At 34.4% G+C, this 13626-nt stretch overlaps 1 protein-coding gene across 2 annotated transcripts in view; it reads left to right on the top strand.

The window, feature by feature from the left end:
* The window catches only part of LOC136029201 (visual pigment-like receptor peropsin), a 218124-nt gene that overhangs the window by 132447 nt on the left and 72051 nt on the right, over positions 1-13626 (top strand). Inside the window, exon 7 of one of the 2 annotated variants that reach the window (XM_065707349.1) lies at positions 11614-12128. In XM_065707349.1, the coding sequence (XP_065563421.1) occupies positions 11614-11922 (309 nt within the window). In that variant the 3' untranslated portion in view covers positions 11923-12128. Of the gene's footprint in view, positions 1-11613; positions 12158-13626 lie in introns of both variants that reach the window. The other variant, XM_065707348.1, reaches the window with a different exon arrangement.

Raw genomic sequence — 13626 nt, 5'->3', positions numbered from 1 at the left:
AATTAAATTAGAAATAGTCATTTTCCCGATTTGACCATATGGGGGGAGTAGGGGCCCGGTTAATTCGCAAAAAATAGAAAAAATGAAGTATTTTTAACTTATGAGCGGGTGATTGGATCTTAATGAAATTTGATGTTTGGAATGATATTGTGTTTCAGAGCTATTATTTTAAATCCCGACAGGATCTGATGACATTGGGGGGAGTTGGAGGGGGAAAACCTAAAGTCCCGGTTTTGCTACTTTAGGCACTTCCAGGTAAGCTAGGACGGTGAAATTTGGCAAGCGTATCAGGGACCAGACCTGATTGAATTAGAAATAGTCGTTTTCCTGATTTGACCATCTGGGGGGGGGGGCGGTTAATTCGGAAAAAATAGAAAAAATGAAGTATTTTTAACTTATGAGCGGGTGATTGGATCTTAATGAAATTGATGTTTGGAATGATATTGTGTCTCAGAGCTCTTATTTTAAATCCCGACCGGGTCTGATGACATTGGGGGGAGTTGGAGGGGGGAAACCTAAAATCTTGGAAAACACTTAGAGTGGAGGGATCGGGATGAAACTTGATGGGAAAAATAAGCGCAAGTCCCAGATACATGATTGACATAATCAGAACTGATTCGTTCTCTTTGGGGTAGTTTTTTTTTTGGGGGGGAGTAATTCTTAAAAATTAGAAAAATGAGGTATTTTCAATTTACGAACGGGTGATCGGATCACAATGAAATTTGATGTTTAGAAGGAAATCGTGTCTTAGAGCTCTTATTTTAAATCCCGACCGGATCTGGTGATGGGGGCGGGGAGTTGGGAGGGGGAAACCTAAAACTTGGAAAACACTTAGAGTAGAGGGATCGGGATGAAACATGGTGGGAAAATTAAACACAAATCCTAGATAGATGATTGACATAAACGGAACGGATCCGCTCTCTTTGGGGTAGTTGGAGGGGGAGTATTTCTGAAAAATTGAAAAAAATGAGGTATTTTTAACTAACGAACGGGTGATCGGATCTCAATGAAATTTGATATTTAGAAGGATATCGTGGCTCAGAGCTCTTATTTTAAACCCGACCGGATCTGGTGACATTGGGGGGGGGGGGGAGTTGGGAGGGGGAAACCTAAAACTTGGAAAACACTTAGAGTGGAGGGATCGGGATGAAACTTGGTGGGGAAAAAACACGAGTCCAAGATACTTGATTGACATAACCAGAACGGATCCGCTCTCTTTGGGGTAGTTGGGGGAGGGGGTTAATTCTGAAAAATTAGAAAAAAGGAGGTATTTTTAACTTACGAACGGGTGATTGGATCTCCATGAAATTTGATATTAGAATTATATCGTGTCTCAAAGCTCTTATTTTAAATCTTGACCGGATCTGGTGACATTGGGGGAAGTTTGGGGTGGGGAAACCTAAAATGATGGAAAACGCTTAGATTGGAGGGATTGGGATGAAACTTGGTTGGAAAAATAAGCAGAAGTCTTGCATACGTGATTTACATCATTGGAACGGATCCGCTCAATTGCGGGGGGGGGGTAATTCTGAAAAATAAGAAACAATGACGTATTTTTAACTTACGAAGGAGTGATCGGATCTTCATGAAACTTCATATTTAGAAGGATCTCGTAACTCAGATCTCTTATTTTAAATCTCAACCGGATCCAGCGTAATTGGAGGGGGGCAGTTGAGGGGAACCAGAAATCTTAGAAAATACTTAAGAGGTGAGATCAGGATGAAACTGGATGGGAAGAATCAAAACCTGTCTAAGATACGTGACTGACATAACTGGACCGGATCTGCTCTCTTTGGTGGAGTTGGGGGGGGGGGTCGGTAATTTTGAAAATTGAGGCATTTGTAACTTACGAAAGGGTGACCAGATCTTAATCAAATTTGATATTTAGAAGGATCTTGCGCTTTAAAGCTCTAATTTTAAATACCGATCAGATCCTGTGACATTCGGGGGAGTTGGAGGGGGAAACCGGAATTCTTGGAAAACGTGAAAATTGGGGTATTTTTATTTTACGAACAGGTGATCGGATCATAATGAAATTTGATATTTAGAAGGAATTAATGTCTCAGAGCTCTTATTTCAAATCCCGACCAGATCTTTTGACATTGGGGGGAGTTGGAGGGGGAAATCTTGGAAAAACACTTGGAGTGTAGGAATCGGGATGAAGCTTGATGGATAGAATAAACAAATGTCCTTGATACGTGATTGACTGAACCATACTGGATTCGCTTTTTTGGGGGGGAGTTGAGGGGAAGGGTTCAGTGATTTGGTGAGTTTGGTGCTTCTGGACGTGCTAAAACGATGAAAATTGGTAGGCGTGTCAGGGAGCTTCACAATTTGACTTGATAAAGTTGTTTTCCCAGATTCGACCATCTGGGGGGCAAAAGGGAGAGGAAAAATTAGAAAAAATTAGGTATTTATAACTTACGAGTGGGTGATCGGATCTTAATGAATTTTGATATTTAGAAGGACTTTGTGACTCAGAGCTCTTATTTTAAATCTTGACCGGCATTAAGCCTCTTATTTTCCTTTTTAAATCAATCTATTGATTTATAGAATTTTGCTAGAGCTCATACCATATGATCTCTTGGCTCTTAGCTCTTCTTGCCTCGTCACAAGTGCCATATGAGCTCTTAGCTCTTGTTCTGTCTTACTGAGTGTGCCTGTCTTTGCTTTTTGTCTCTCTCAGCATGATTTTTGTGAGTTCATCTGGATTTCTTTGAGCTGGTCATTATTTCTATGGGCTTGTCCTAGATTTCTACATATTGTATTGACCTTTTAATTTCTTCGGACTGGTCTTGATTTTTATTAGTTTGTCTTGATTTCTAGGGTCTGGTCATGGTTAGTATTCATTGATCTTGATGTTTAGATATTGCCCATGATTTCTTCAGATTTTTGTTTTAGTGGTTGACCTTAATTTCTACAGTTGGTCTAGACTTCCATGGTTTGGCCTTGATTTCTATGTATTGGTCTTGATTTCTAGGATTGTTCTGGATTTCTACATATTGATCTCTTGATTGTTGCGAGTTCGTATGAATTTCTATGCATTTATAATGATTTCTGTGGGATTGCTCTAGATTTCTATATATTAACCTTCTGATTTCTTCGGATTGGTCTTGACTGTTAGAGGTTGGCCTTGTTTTCTACAGTTTGGTCTTGATTTATATGAGTTTTTCTGGAATTCTAGGTCCTGGTCATGACTTAGATGCAATGATTTTGATTTTTAGTTGTTGACCTTAATGTTTTCGGATTGGTCTCGATTTTTAGAGGAGGACCTTGATTTCTGGAGTTTGATCTTGGTTTTTACGTTTTGGTCTCGATTTCTAAACAGCAGTTTGCAATGACTTCTAAGGATTTTCTGGATTCCTGCATGTTTATTTCTTGATTTCGACGGCATAGATTTCATCTCTTTAGTTTGGTCTGTATTTCTAGGGTTAACCCTGATTTTTATTATTTTGTGTGGATTTCTACAAATTCCTTATGATTTTTATGGATTTGTTCAGATTTCTATGCATTGGTTATGATTTTAATGAACTAGTCTTGATTTTTGGTGTTTGGTCCTGATTTTTTTTTTTATTTACTTGGGTTTGAATCCATTGGTCCTGATTTCTTGCGATTGTTCTGGATTTCTACATCTTGGCCTATCGATTTTCGGGAATTGGTCCTTATTTCTATGGTTTGGTCTGGATTTCAGTGCATTGGTCTCTTTATTTCTATGGTTTGGTCTGGATTATATGGCTTGTTCTGGATTTCTACATAAGGATCTTTTGATTTCTTGGGGTTGGTCATAATTTTTAGAGATTGACCTTGATTTCTACAGTTTAGACTTGATTTTTAGGTTTTGGAGTGAATCTCTATGCACTGGCCATGATTTCCAAAGATTATTCTGTATTTCTACATATTTATGTTCTGATATCATTGAATTAATGTTGATATCCATGGTTTCGTCTGGATTTCTAGAGTTTGCCCTAATTTTTATGAATTTGTCCGGATTTCTGTGCATTGTTTATGATTTTTATGAGTTCCACTGGATTTCTATGCATTGGTTATGATTTCTATGGGATTTTTTTGGGTTTCTATTGACCGGTTTTGATTTTTACAGTTTCATCGTGATTTCTATGGTTTGGTCCTAATTTCTATGTATTGGTGTGATTTCTAACGATAATTCCGGATTTCTACATATTCATCTCTTGATTTTTGTGAGTTTGTTTGGATTTCTATGAGTTTACCATAATTTCTATGAAGTTGCTCTAGATTTCTACATATTAAATGCTTGATTGCTCTGTTTTTGTCGTGACTTTTAGAGGTTGGCGTTGATTTCTTCAGTTTGATCTTGATATTTACGAATTTTTCCGGATTTTTAGGACCTGGTCATGATTTATAAGTAATGGTCTTGATTTTTAGATGCTGTTCTTGATTTCTTCAGATTGGTCTTGTTTTTTAGACGTTGACCTTCATTCCAAGAGTTTGGTCTTGATTTTTATGGCTGGGTTTGGGTTGCTATTCATTGGTCATGATTTCTAGAGTTTGGTCATGATTTATATAGTTTGGCCTTGATTTCTTTGTATTGGCCGTGCTTTCTAGGGAATATTCTGGATTTCTACATATTGATCTCTTGATTTCTACGGCATGATCTCGATGTCTTTGGCTTGTTCTGGATTTCTAGGATTGACCCTAATTCTATGATTTCTATGGATGCTTATGATTTCTATGGATTCTTCCATATTTCTTTGTCCTGGTTATAATTTCTATGGGGTTGCTCTAGGTTTCTACAGTTTGGTCTTGATTTTTTTGATTTTGTCAGGAATTTAAGAGGATGGCCTTGATTTCCACAGTTTGTTCATGATTTTTATGAATTTGTTAGGATTTCTATGCATTTGTCATGATTTTAAGAGGTTACTCTATATTTCTACAGTTTTGTTTTGATTTCTATGGTTTAGTCTTGATTTCCATGTATCGGTATTTATTTTTAAGGATTGGTCTGGGTTTCTACATATTGATCTCTCGGTTTTAGTGAGTTCTATGCATTGATCTCTTGATTTCTATGGCTTGGTCTTGACTTTCATGGAATTGCCTAAATTTCCATGGTTCGGTCTTGATTTCTAGGGTTTGGTCGGTATGTATATGTATTGGTCATGATTTCTAAAGTTTGTTCATAATTTCTATGGCTTTGTCTTGATTTCTAAGGTTTGCTTGGGACTTCTACATATTGATCTCTTGACTTTTGCGACTTCGTCTCGATTTCTATGCACTGATTATGATATCTATGGGCTGCTCTTGATTTCTACAGTTTGGTCTTGGTTTTTATGACCATGTCAGGATTTTAAGAGGATGACCTTGATTTCTACACTTTGGTCTTTATCTTTATGAATTTGTCGGGATTTTGTTTATGTTGATCTTGGTTTATACAGTTTTGTCCTAATTCCTATGGTTTAGCCTTGATTTCTATAGTTTGGTCTTGATTTTTATGGTTTGGTTTTGATGTTTATGTATTGTTATTGATTTCTAAGGATTGTCTGTTTTTTTTTAATATTGATCTATTGATTTTTGCCGGTTCGTCTTTATTTCTATGTATTGGTCTTGATTTCTATGGGGTTGCTCTGGATTTCTATATACCGATCTATTAATTTCATAGTTTGCTGTTTTAGTAGTTTGCTGTTTATTTCTACGGTTTGGTCTGGACTTCTATGTATTTTTTTTCTTGAATTTTATACATTGGTCTCCTGATTCATTCGGATTTTATTGATTGCCCTTGATTTCTAAAGTATAGTCTTGAATTTTATGATTTGCAGGGGATTTCTATGCATTAGTTATGATTTCTAAGGACAAATCTGGATTTCTGCATATTGTTCTCTTAATATCTTCGGATTGGTTTTGATGTCTATGGTTTGGTTTGGATTTCTATGATTGGTCTAATTTTTGTGAGTGCACGTGGATTCCTATGCATTAGTTATGATTTCTAAGTATTACTCCTGATTTTTAAAGGTTACCCTTGATTTCTGTAGTTTGGTCTTGATTTGTATTACTTGACCTTGATTTCTATGTGTTAGTCTTGATTTCTTCAATTTGGTCTTTATTTCTACATGTTGTCGAATAAGGAAAAGGCTTATTCAAGACAGCATTTAAATTTTATGTCCTTTGTTCCCGTTGCAGGTTCCCGTTCCCGTTGCCTATTCTACCAAAATTCTAACCTAATTCCACCGTAGTTCTATCCAAAACCACTGATACTAGTCTCTTTAATATAGAAATAAAGAAATTATCACCTGAAATTACTGACATTACTCGTAACTCTTCCAAAATTCTAACAAAGTTCTGCCGTTATTTTAATGTAATTCTATCCAAAGCTGCTGATGCTAGTCTCTCAAATAAAGACATAAACAAATTGTATATAACATGTTTGACATAACATGTTTGTATAATTTCATGACATTAGCTGTAAAGTTAACAGCATTGGCTTTAGAACAGTCAGGAATGCTTTCGGGGGGGGGGGGGGGGGTAAAATTAAGATTTAAAAATTAGCCCCTATGAGCTATGCCAAGTTTACACATTGCCAAGTTACACACATTTACACATTGAAGCAATATTTAATGTTTTGCTACTCGTCAAAGGTATTTATCAAAGAATTGATGGAGACAAAGTTCGATGTAATTAATACAAGTACCATTAGGGTACTTGTCCATTTTTCATTAGCTCCTTTTCCTAAGGAAGGGGAGTATCCCTATTAAGGCTATAAAATATTGTGATAAAAAATCCCAACTATCTTTTCCCTTAGGCTGTATTGTAATCTTCAAAACATTTCAGATTTTCAGTTAGTTTTCTAACTGTTTTCTTTAACATTACAGTTTATCTGTTCCTCTCATGATGTTCATTCCTCTATACAAGTTTCTTTACATTTCGTATATTTTGAAGTGTCATACTGATCCACAAAAATCCTCTTCGTTTTAACTTCTGTGTTCTAAATATTCAGATCAGGTATTTTAAGTTAGCTACAGTGAAAATCAGAAATTAGTATACTACTCGAGAATTTTGTTTTGATATATGCAACAGTTTTCCACTCGTGTTTGTTGTAGCTCTTAAGTTTATATTCCTTTGGCCATTTACTTGTGAGCCCAAGGGTAGTTAAACTACTCTTTTACAATGAGGAATATACATAGAAATGAAAAAATACGCTAATTAAATACTTTAAATACTTATTAAGAAAAAATAAACAGGTGAAGAGGCAGTTTATTGTTACTCTTTATCACTTCTATTCAATATATTTGAGAGATCTCCAAAGCTACTTTTGATATAGATCTAATTTATTTTCTATTCGGAGTAAATTTTGTTATTGCATTTGTAAAGAGGTATAAATGCTAATCAAAAGGTAGACTATTTTTTTCAAGAGTAACAAGAGTACTGCTATTCTTGTTCACTTCTATTTAATATCTTTGAGAGATTTCTAAAGCTTCTTTTGATATAGATCTAATCACAAATTCACAGCCTGATCTGACCTCTAATTTGAAACGTGCACTGGAGATATATACATCATAGCTCAGCTTGAAAAAGCGAGTGAAATGCAACTTACAAGTTTTAAATTAGTACCTTTAATAAGTGGTTGCAGATTAAGGCAGGCTATTGATGCAAATGATACATCTTTGCTTAAAAGATGTAATGATGTAATATCAAGCTAGATTGATTGTTTAGGCAAAAAATTTAATTATTTTTTCATAAAAGATACCGATTGATCTTTTCCTGTGGTGGCGCAGTGAATTTGACCTTAGCTTGGTAATACGAGACCCAGAGATCGAATCACGCTGCACGAATGCACTGCACGGCCGACGCAAGGACCTTAGTAGTCAAGAAGCGTCGTTAATTCTTAAATAACCGATTGATCTTGAGTGAAGATGATAGCACATAAAATGGCTGTAAATGTGCAAGAATCAGCTTCCAAAATTAAATGAATTGAAACTTGCGGATTTTGAAATCTGCAGCTTGCAAAAACAAGTCAATTGCAATTCGAAAGTTTTAAAATTACAGCTTTCAAGTAGTGATTTCAGATGTAGGTACTGATGCAATGTGACACATTTTCGTGTAAAAGATTGACTGGTGTTTATATCAAGCTAAATTGATTGATTATAAAAAAATAAAAGGATTTTTCATGAAACAATATGAAATGATTTTGATTAAAGTTGATGGCACATGGAATGAATGTAAATATGCCAGGAACTGGCTGGTAAACGTAAATGAAATGAGACTGGCAAATTTTGGATTTGCTACTTTCAAACAGTGATTTCTAATGTAAATGTCGATGCAAAAGGACAAATTTTCAAGTAAAAGACAGCATAATGTTATAGTTAAGATATATTGATTGGTAATGTGAAATATGAAATCGAGTGTCATCAAGGATCTATATTGGTTTGGCACTATATGAGTGGGGGAGAATATAACATACATTAGCTTGCAAACATAAATTAAATGCAACTTGCAATTGTTCAAATTGACAATTTGATAAACTGATTTCAGTTGTCGTTATTGATGCAAAAAGGTTGATTTCAGCTGACACCCGCAAGTAGCGGATGAATTGACATTAAGAGTAGTAAAATTGATCTTGGATGAAAATGGATAATATTATAGGAAAATATTTACGTAAAACTTGGTTTCCATCAAGCCAGACTGATTATTTATGCAAAAGATAAAATAATGTTTCATCAGCGAAGGAAGTGTTGATACAAAATTGTAGATTTTGCATTTGTTGCTAACCTGTTTTTGCAATGTGATTCACGGAGTATTTACATCCTTGTCATCTGCCGTAAACATCAGTCCACATCAATTTGTAGTTTACGTAAATAGTAAACTTACATATCATTGCCTCTTATATCCCAAGATTAAGGCTATGAAGATTCCAATGATGCAGTTTTAACTTCGATGTGACACCGATTTTCGTGAGGCTTAAGCTTATGAGTTTTCTTAAGGTTTTCTTAAGTTTTCTTAAGGGCGTTTCAATTTTTCATCAAAGTGAACATGACGATATTTCAGGGAGTCAGATAATACCATGTTTCACTGAATCAATTATGACACCAAATAGCCTTGTCACAAGATGCATATGTTATATATCAGCTGCATGTAAAGATGCAGTCTCGGTCAAAAATTACATTATATGTTAGTTATAGCTTTTGTTGACTTCAAAAGGTAATAAACGTAATAATTTTCTTTCCAGTTGACCCCTTAAAACCCATCTATAGTGTTTTGGCACCTCATCAGCAGTGTCAAAAAAATTAGGGGATAATAACAAAGAGGGGACATCACTAGTTCCCAGACGAAAGGAAGTTAATTTCCTAGTTTCTGAGGATGACTTTCAGCAATGGTGATTGCAATGTGGCAGTTCTCAGTTGATCCGACACCATTATATGGGGTTTCAGACTATTTTTGGAAATTTCTATTTTGCAACAAGCTGTCATCGTTAAGGTTAACGAAACAATAGTTACTATTCCTGTGGAAACTTCAAATGCCAATTCTTCCTCACTTGACAGTTTTTTACCAAACATATTCTTGAAGCGGAGTGTGATTTAAACATCTTTGTGTTAGGCATAATTTCATGCTGTTTAGATTCATGCTGTTAAAAAAATATAATTATTTCGTTTCCATTTAACGCTCTTTACAAATATCATAACACTGCCATTATAATTGTGTCTCAGCCCCACCCACCTTATAGCTTACTATAGTCTCTGGCTATATGAAAAGAATTTTCAGATTTTTTTTTTGGATTGAAAGCATTTTCGTTTCATATTTTGAGCCAACTGTTACCAAAAAATAAGCACAAAAATAGCACAAACTCACAAACCACTCAAATTTTGAAAAAACTTGCCCTTACAGAAATAAATGACATTTCTGGAGCAATTAAGCCTATTCAATAAAACAATTCCTTCTAGATATTTAATCTGCCATTTACATGTGTATATTTAAAGCTTCATAAGACACTAATTGTTCAACGAATACTCAAAGTTAGTATATATATATATATATATATATATATATATATATATATATATATATATATATATATATATATATATATAAAGCAAAGATTTCATTATATCTTAAACCTATGTAAAATATAACGAACTTCTGGAGAAGTGCAAGAAAAACTGCAACTCTGTTTTACTAAGACAACATTATTCCAGTTAATGTCATCGACGGTTAACCGAGGTAGGAATAGCCAACCTCTTTCGTTTTTTATATTAAGTAATTCTTCCTTTTCTGTTCAACCAAATTCAAGAATGATGAGAATACCTTTTCGACGGCAAACCTTCAATTAGGTTTTCAAACAGTGAAAGTAACTGAAAGTAAGGAGCGACATTAAAACTTAAAACGAACAGAAATTACTTCGTATATGAAAGAGGCTGCTTCCTCATCAACGCCCCGCTCTTTACGCTAAAGTTTTTTACTGTTTTAAAAAGAAGAATTGAGAGAAAGAGTCAAACTTTAGCGTAAAGAGCGGGGCGTTGATGAGGAAGCAGTCCCTTTCATATACGAGGTAATATCTGTTCGTTTTAAGTTTTAATGTCGCTCCTTACTTTCAGTTGAAAAAACTTGTTTTTTTTTATTTCCTTTACAAGACCGCACTGCCTTTCTGTAATCAAATTACTAAACGATTACGTGTAAAACTACAGATCAGTCTCTTAGTTCCCGGTTCGTGAATGAACCGGAAACTATTTTTGACCCGAAGGCAATTATTTTTTCCTGGAAAAATTTGTCTGTTTTAATTTTAATGCTTTAGTTTTTCTGCTGATGACGACCTCTGGTGTATTTGGTCGAAATACCCAGATTTTTGTATCTGTTTTTACTGTCTAATAAAAGGACTCATCCCCATTTGTTCTTTTATTTGTCGGTGACGAGAGCCTCTTACTGGGGGAAGACATTATTCCTCATACTTCTTAACATTGTTCCTTAATAAAACATAGAAAGTGAGAATGAAATGGGAATGAGGCTTTCTTAATAAAACAAGCTGATTTTTATTTACCTTACTTTTACATATACCTGTTTATTCAAAGCTTAATAACATACAAATGGCTCAACTTGTTGTCAAAGTTGGTATATCTATGAGAAGTCATGCTTTCCTTTTATCTGACACCTTGCTATTATTGAAATCTATAAGGAACTTAAAGAGAAAAGTAAGTAAAACTATTTCAAAATTTCACACAGCCTCTGTCTCTTCTTTGGTACTTTTCTTCCTGTTTTTAAATTTTAATGCTACAGCACCATTGTTGCATACTTTTGGTCTACCTAGGTGTTGAATTTTTAAAGTAACCGTGATATTTGTGGACCATGTTTGCCACCCTGATGTTGATTTTACTTGATTCACAGGCTAAAAGTTCTTTCCATGCTGTACTTTATTCCAGTTCTGTTACAAGACCTCTTGAACATGTTTTAAAGTTGTACGTGCGTATGTGTGTAATTCGCGTTGGTATGTGTTTGAGTGAGTATGTATGAAGTGTGTGTGTGTTCAGAATACTCTTTTTGATTACCCGGCTAGATATTGGAGTTTATTCTATTGTGAAACTATTAATTTTATATGTGCAAAGTAAATTTTCGATAGGACTGAATTTATCTTTTAACATATTACACGTATTTTCATAGTTTCAGAAAGTTTGGAGAAGAATTTTCCACCTTCCTATCAAAAATCAAAATGCTCTCAGCAAAGAAGAAATAACAGATAATTCCATACCACGCTCTGAGCAAGAAAGTGACGGGCGATCATTCAAAGCAGACTTTCAGTCAAAAGTTGCAATAAATCTGGAGGGCTCTCAGCAAGAACCTGAAGATTTTGTTGAATTAGAGCCTTTTTGGCAAGACCACAAAACTGTTTTAATATATTCAAACGATACAGTCATAGTGTTGAAGCAAGGTAGTAATACGTCTAGTAAAAGTTTTGAAGCTCAAGTTTAGTGATATGCAATCTCTTTTAACGATTTTATTACATATATTTATTTCATCAGTAATTTTTTTCAATAGCTTATTGACTCTCTTAGAATAATCTCTTAAGTTAAACAAACCAGTAAGTAATTCCATCCTTCTCATTACACCTGATTGCAGCCATGCTGGATACAAACTTTTGAGCTCCTCATTTCAAAGCTAGTAAAACGGAAGGTAAGGTAAGGAACCTTACCTTACTTTTAGTAAGGTAAGGAAGATTCAGTTTTACTTAAAAAAACAAAAACAATTTAATAACAGTCATCATCATCACCTTTTAAGATACATATCCTCAGGGATACTAGCAAGGGGGAAAGGACAAGGGCCAACTTCCCCCTAGAATTTGTAAATCATCATTTATATATTTTTCCTAAAAAAAAAATTGAAAAAAACCTAGGTTTTGAAGTATTGTGTCTAATTTGTCTTCATTTAAAAATGAATGCTTTTTTTTACGTCCCCCTCCTTACATTTTTTCACAATTTTGCCACCAAGCCTTCTCTACATTCTAAGTAATATAAATTTAATTTCACCTTATTAGGCAATATAGCGCTAGAAAAAGAGCTGAATATGGCTCTAACCAATCAGTACGAGTGTGACTCCTTAGCATCAGTATAGTCTAGTTTAAAACATGATGGGTCAAAAACAACTTCAAAATAAAATAGTATTCATATGGAAGTTTTCAGTTGCCAAAATTGTGCATTTTCAATCGACTAATCAAATAAAACTTAACATAAAACAGTTTAATTATTTGAAAATTATTCTACTTCTTTCTTCTTTATTGGTTAGTCTGACATTTATGCATAGCAATTTCTGTTCGTCCTAAGTTTTAATGTTGCTCCTTACTTTCATTTAAAAAAAACTTGTTTTTTATTTAATTTCTCGACGTTTTTGAATTAAGGCATGTTTTGATCTTGGCTCTCCGCACATAAATAATTAAAACGAAATTTGCACATTAATTAATTGCAATTAATCGGAAGATTTTGAGAAAAAAGGAGCGAGGGAGGAGGCCTAGTTGCCCTCCAATTTTTTGATTACTTAAAAAAGCAACTAGAACTTTTAATTTTGACTCTTTCTCTTAACTCTACTTTTTAAAACAGCAAAAAACTTTAGCGTAAAGAGCGGGGCGTTGATGACGAAGCAGCCCCTTTAATATACGAAGTAATTTCTGTTCGTTTTAAGTTTTAATGTCGCTCCTTACTTTCCGTTAAAAAAACTTGTTTTTTTTAATTTAATTTCTGAAAGTTTTTGAATCAATGCATGTTTTTGATTTTGGCTCTCCGCAGATGAATAATTAAAACGAAATTTACATATTTATTTATTTTGGCTAATTGGCTTTCTCATAGTTTTGATCGAATGATTCTGAAAAAAAGGGAGCGGGGGAGGAGGCCTAGTTGCCCTCCGATGTTTTGGTTACTTAAAAAGGCAACTAGAACTTTTAATTTTTTACGAATGATTTTATTAGTAAAAGATATACGTAACATACAAATTATCTTACGTAACGAACTTCTGTATTCTCATGTTTTTATTACGTATATGAAGAGGTTCACCCCCTCGTCAGTACCTCGCTCTTTACGCTAAAGCTTAAATTTTGTCCCAATTTCTTAAGAATAACCCCTGAATCACAAAAGCCATAGAATAAATAATTGAAATTACTAAAAATGCTTTAGCGTAAAGAGCGAG

Source organism: Artemia franciscana, chromosome 7, assembly GCF_032884065.1.
Source record: "Artemia franciscana chromosome 7, ASM3288406v1, whole genome shotgun sequence".
Lineage (NCBI taxonomy): Eukaryota > Metazoa > Arthropoda > Branchiopoda > Anostraca > Artemiidae > Artemia > Artemia franciscana.
This window is presented reverse-complemented; position numbering and strand designations above follow the sequence as displayed.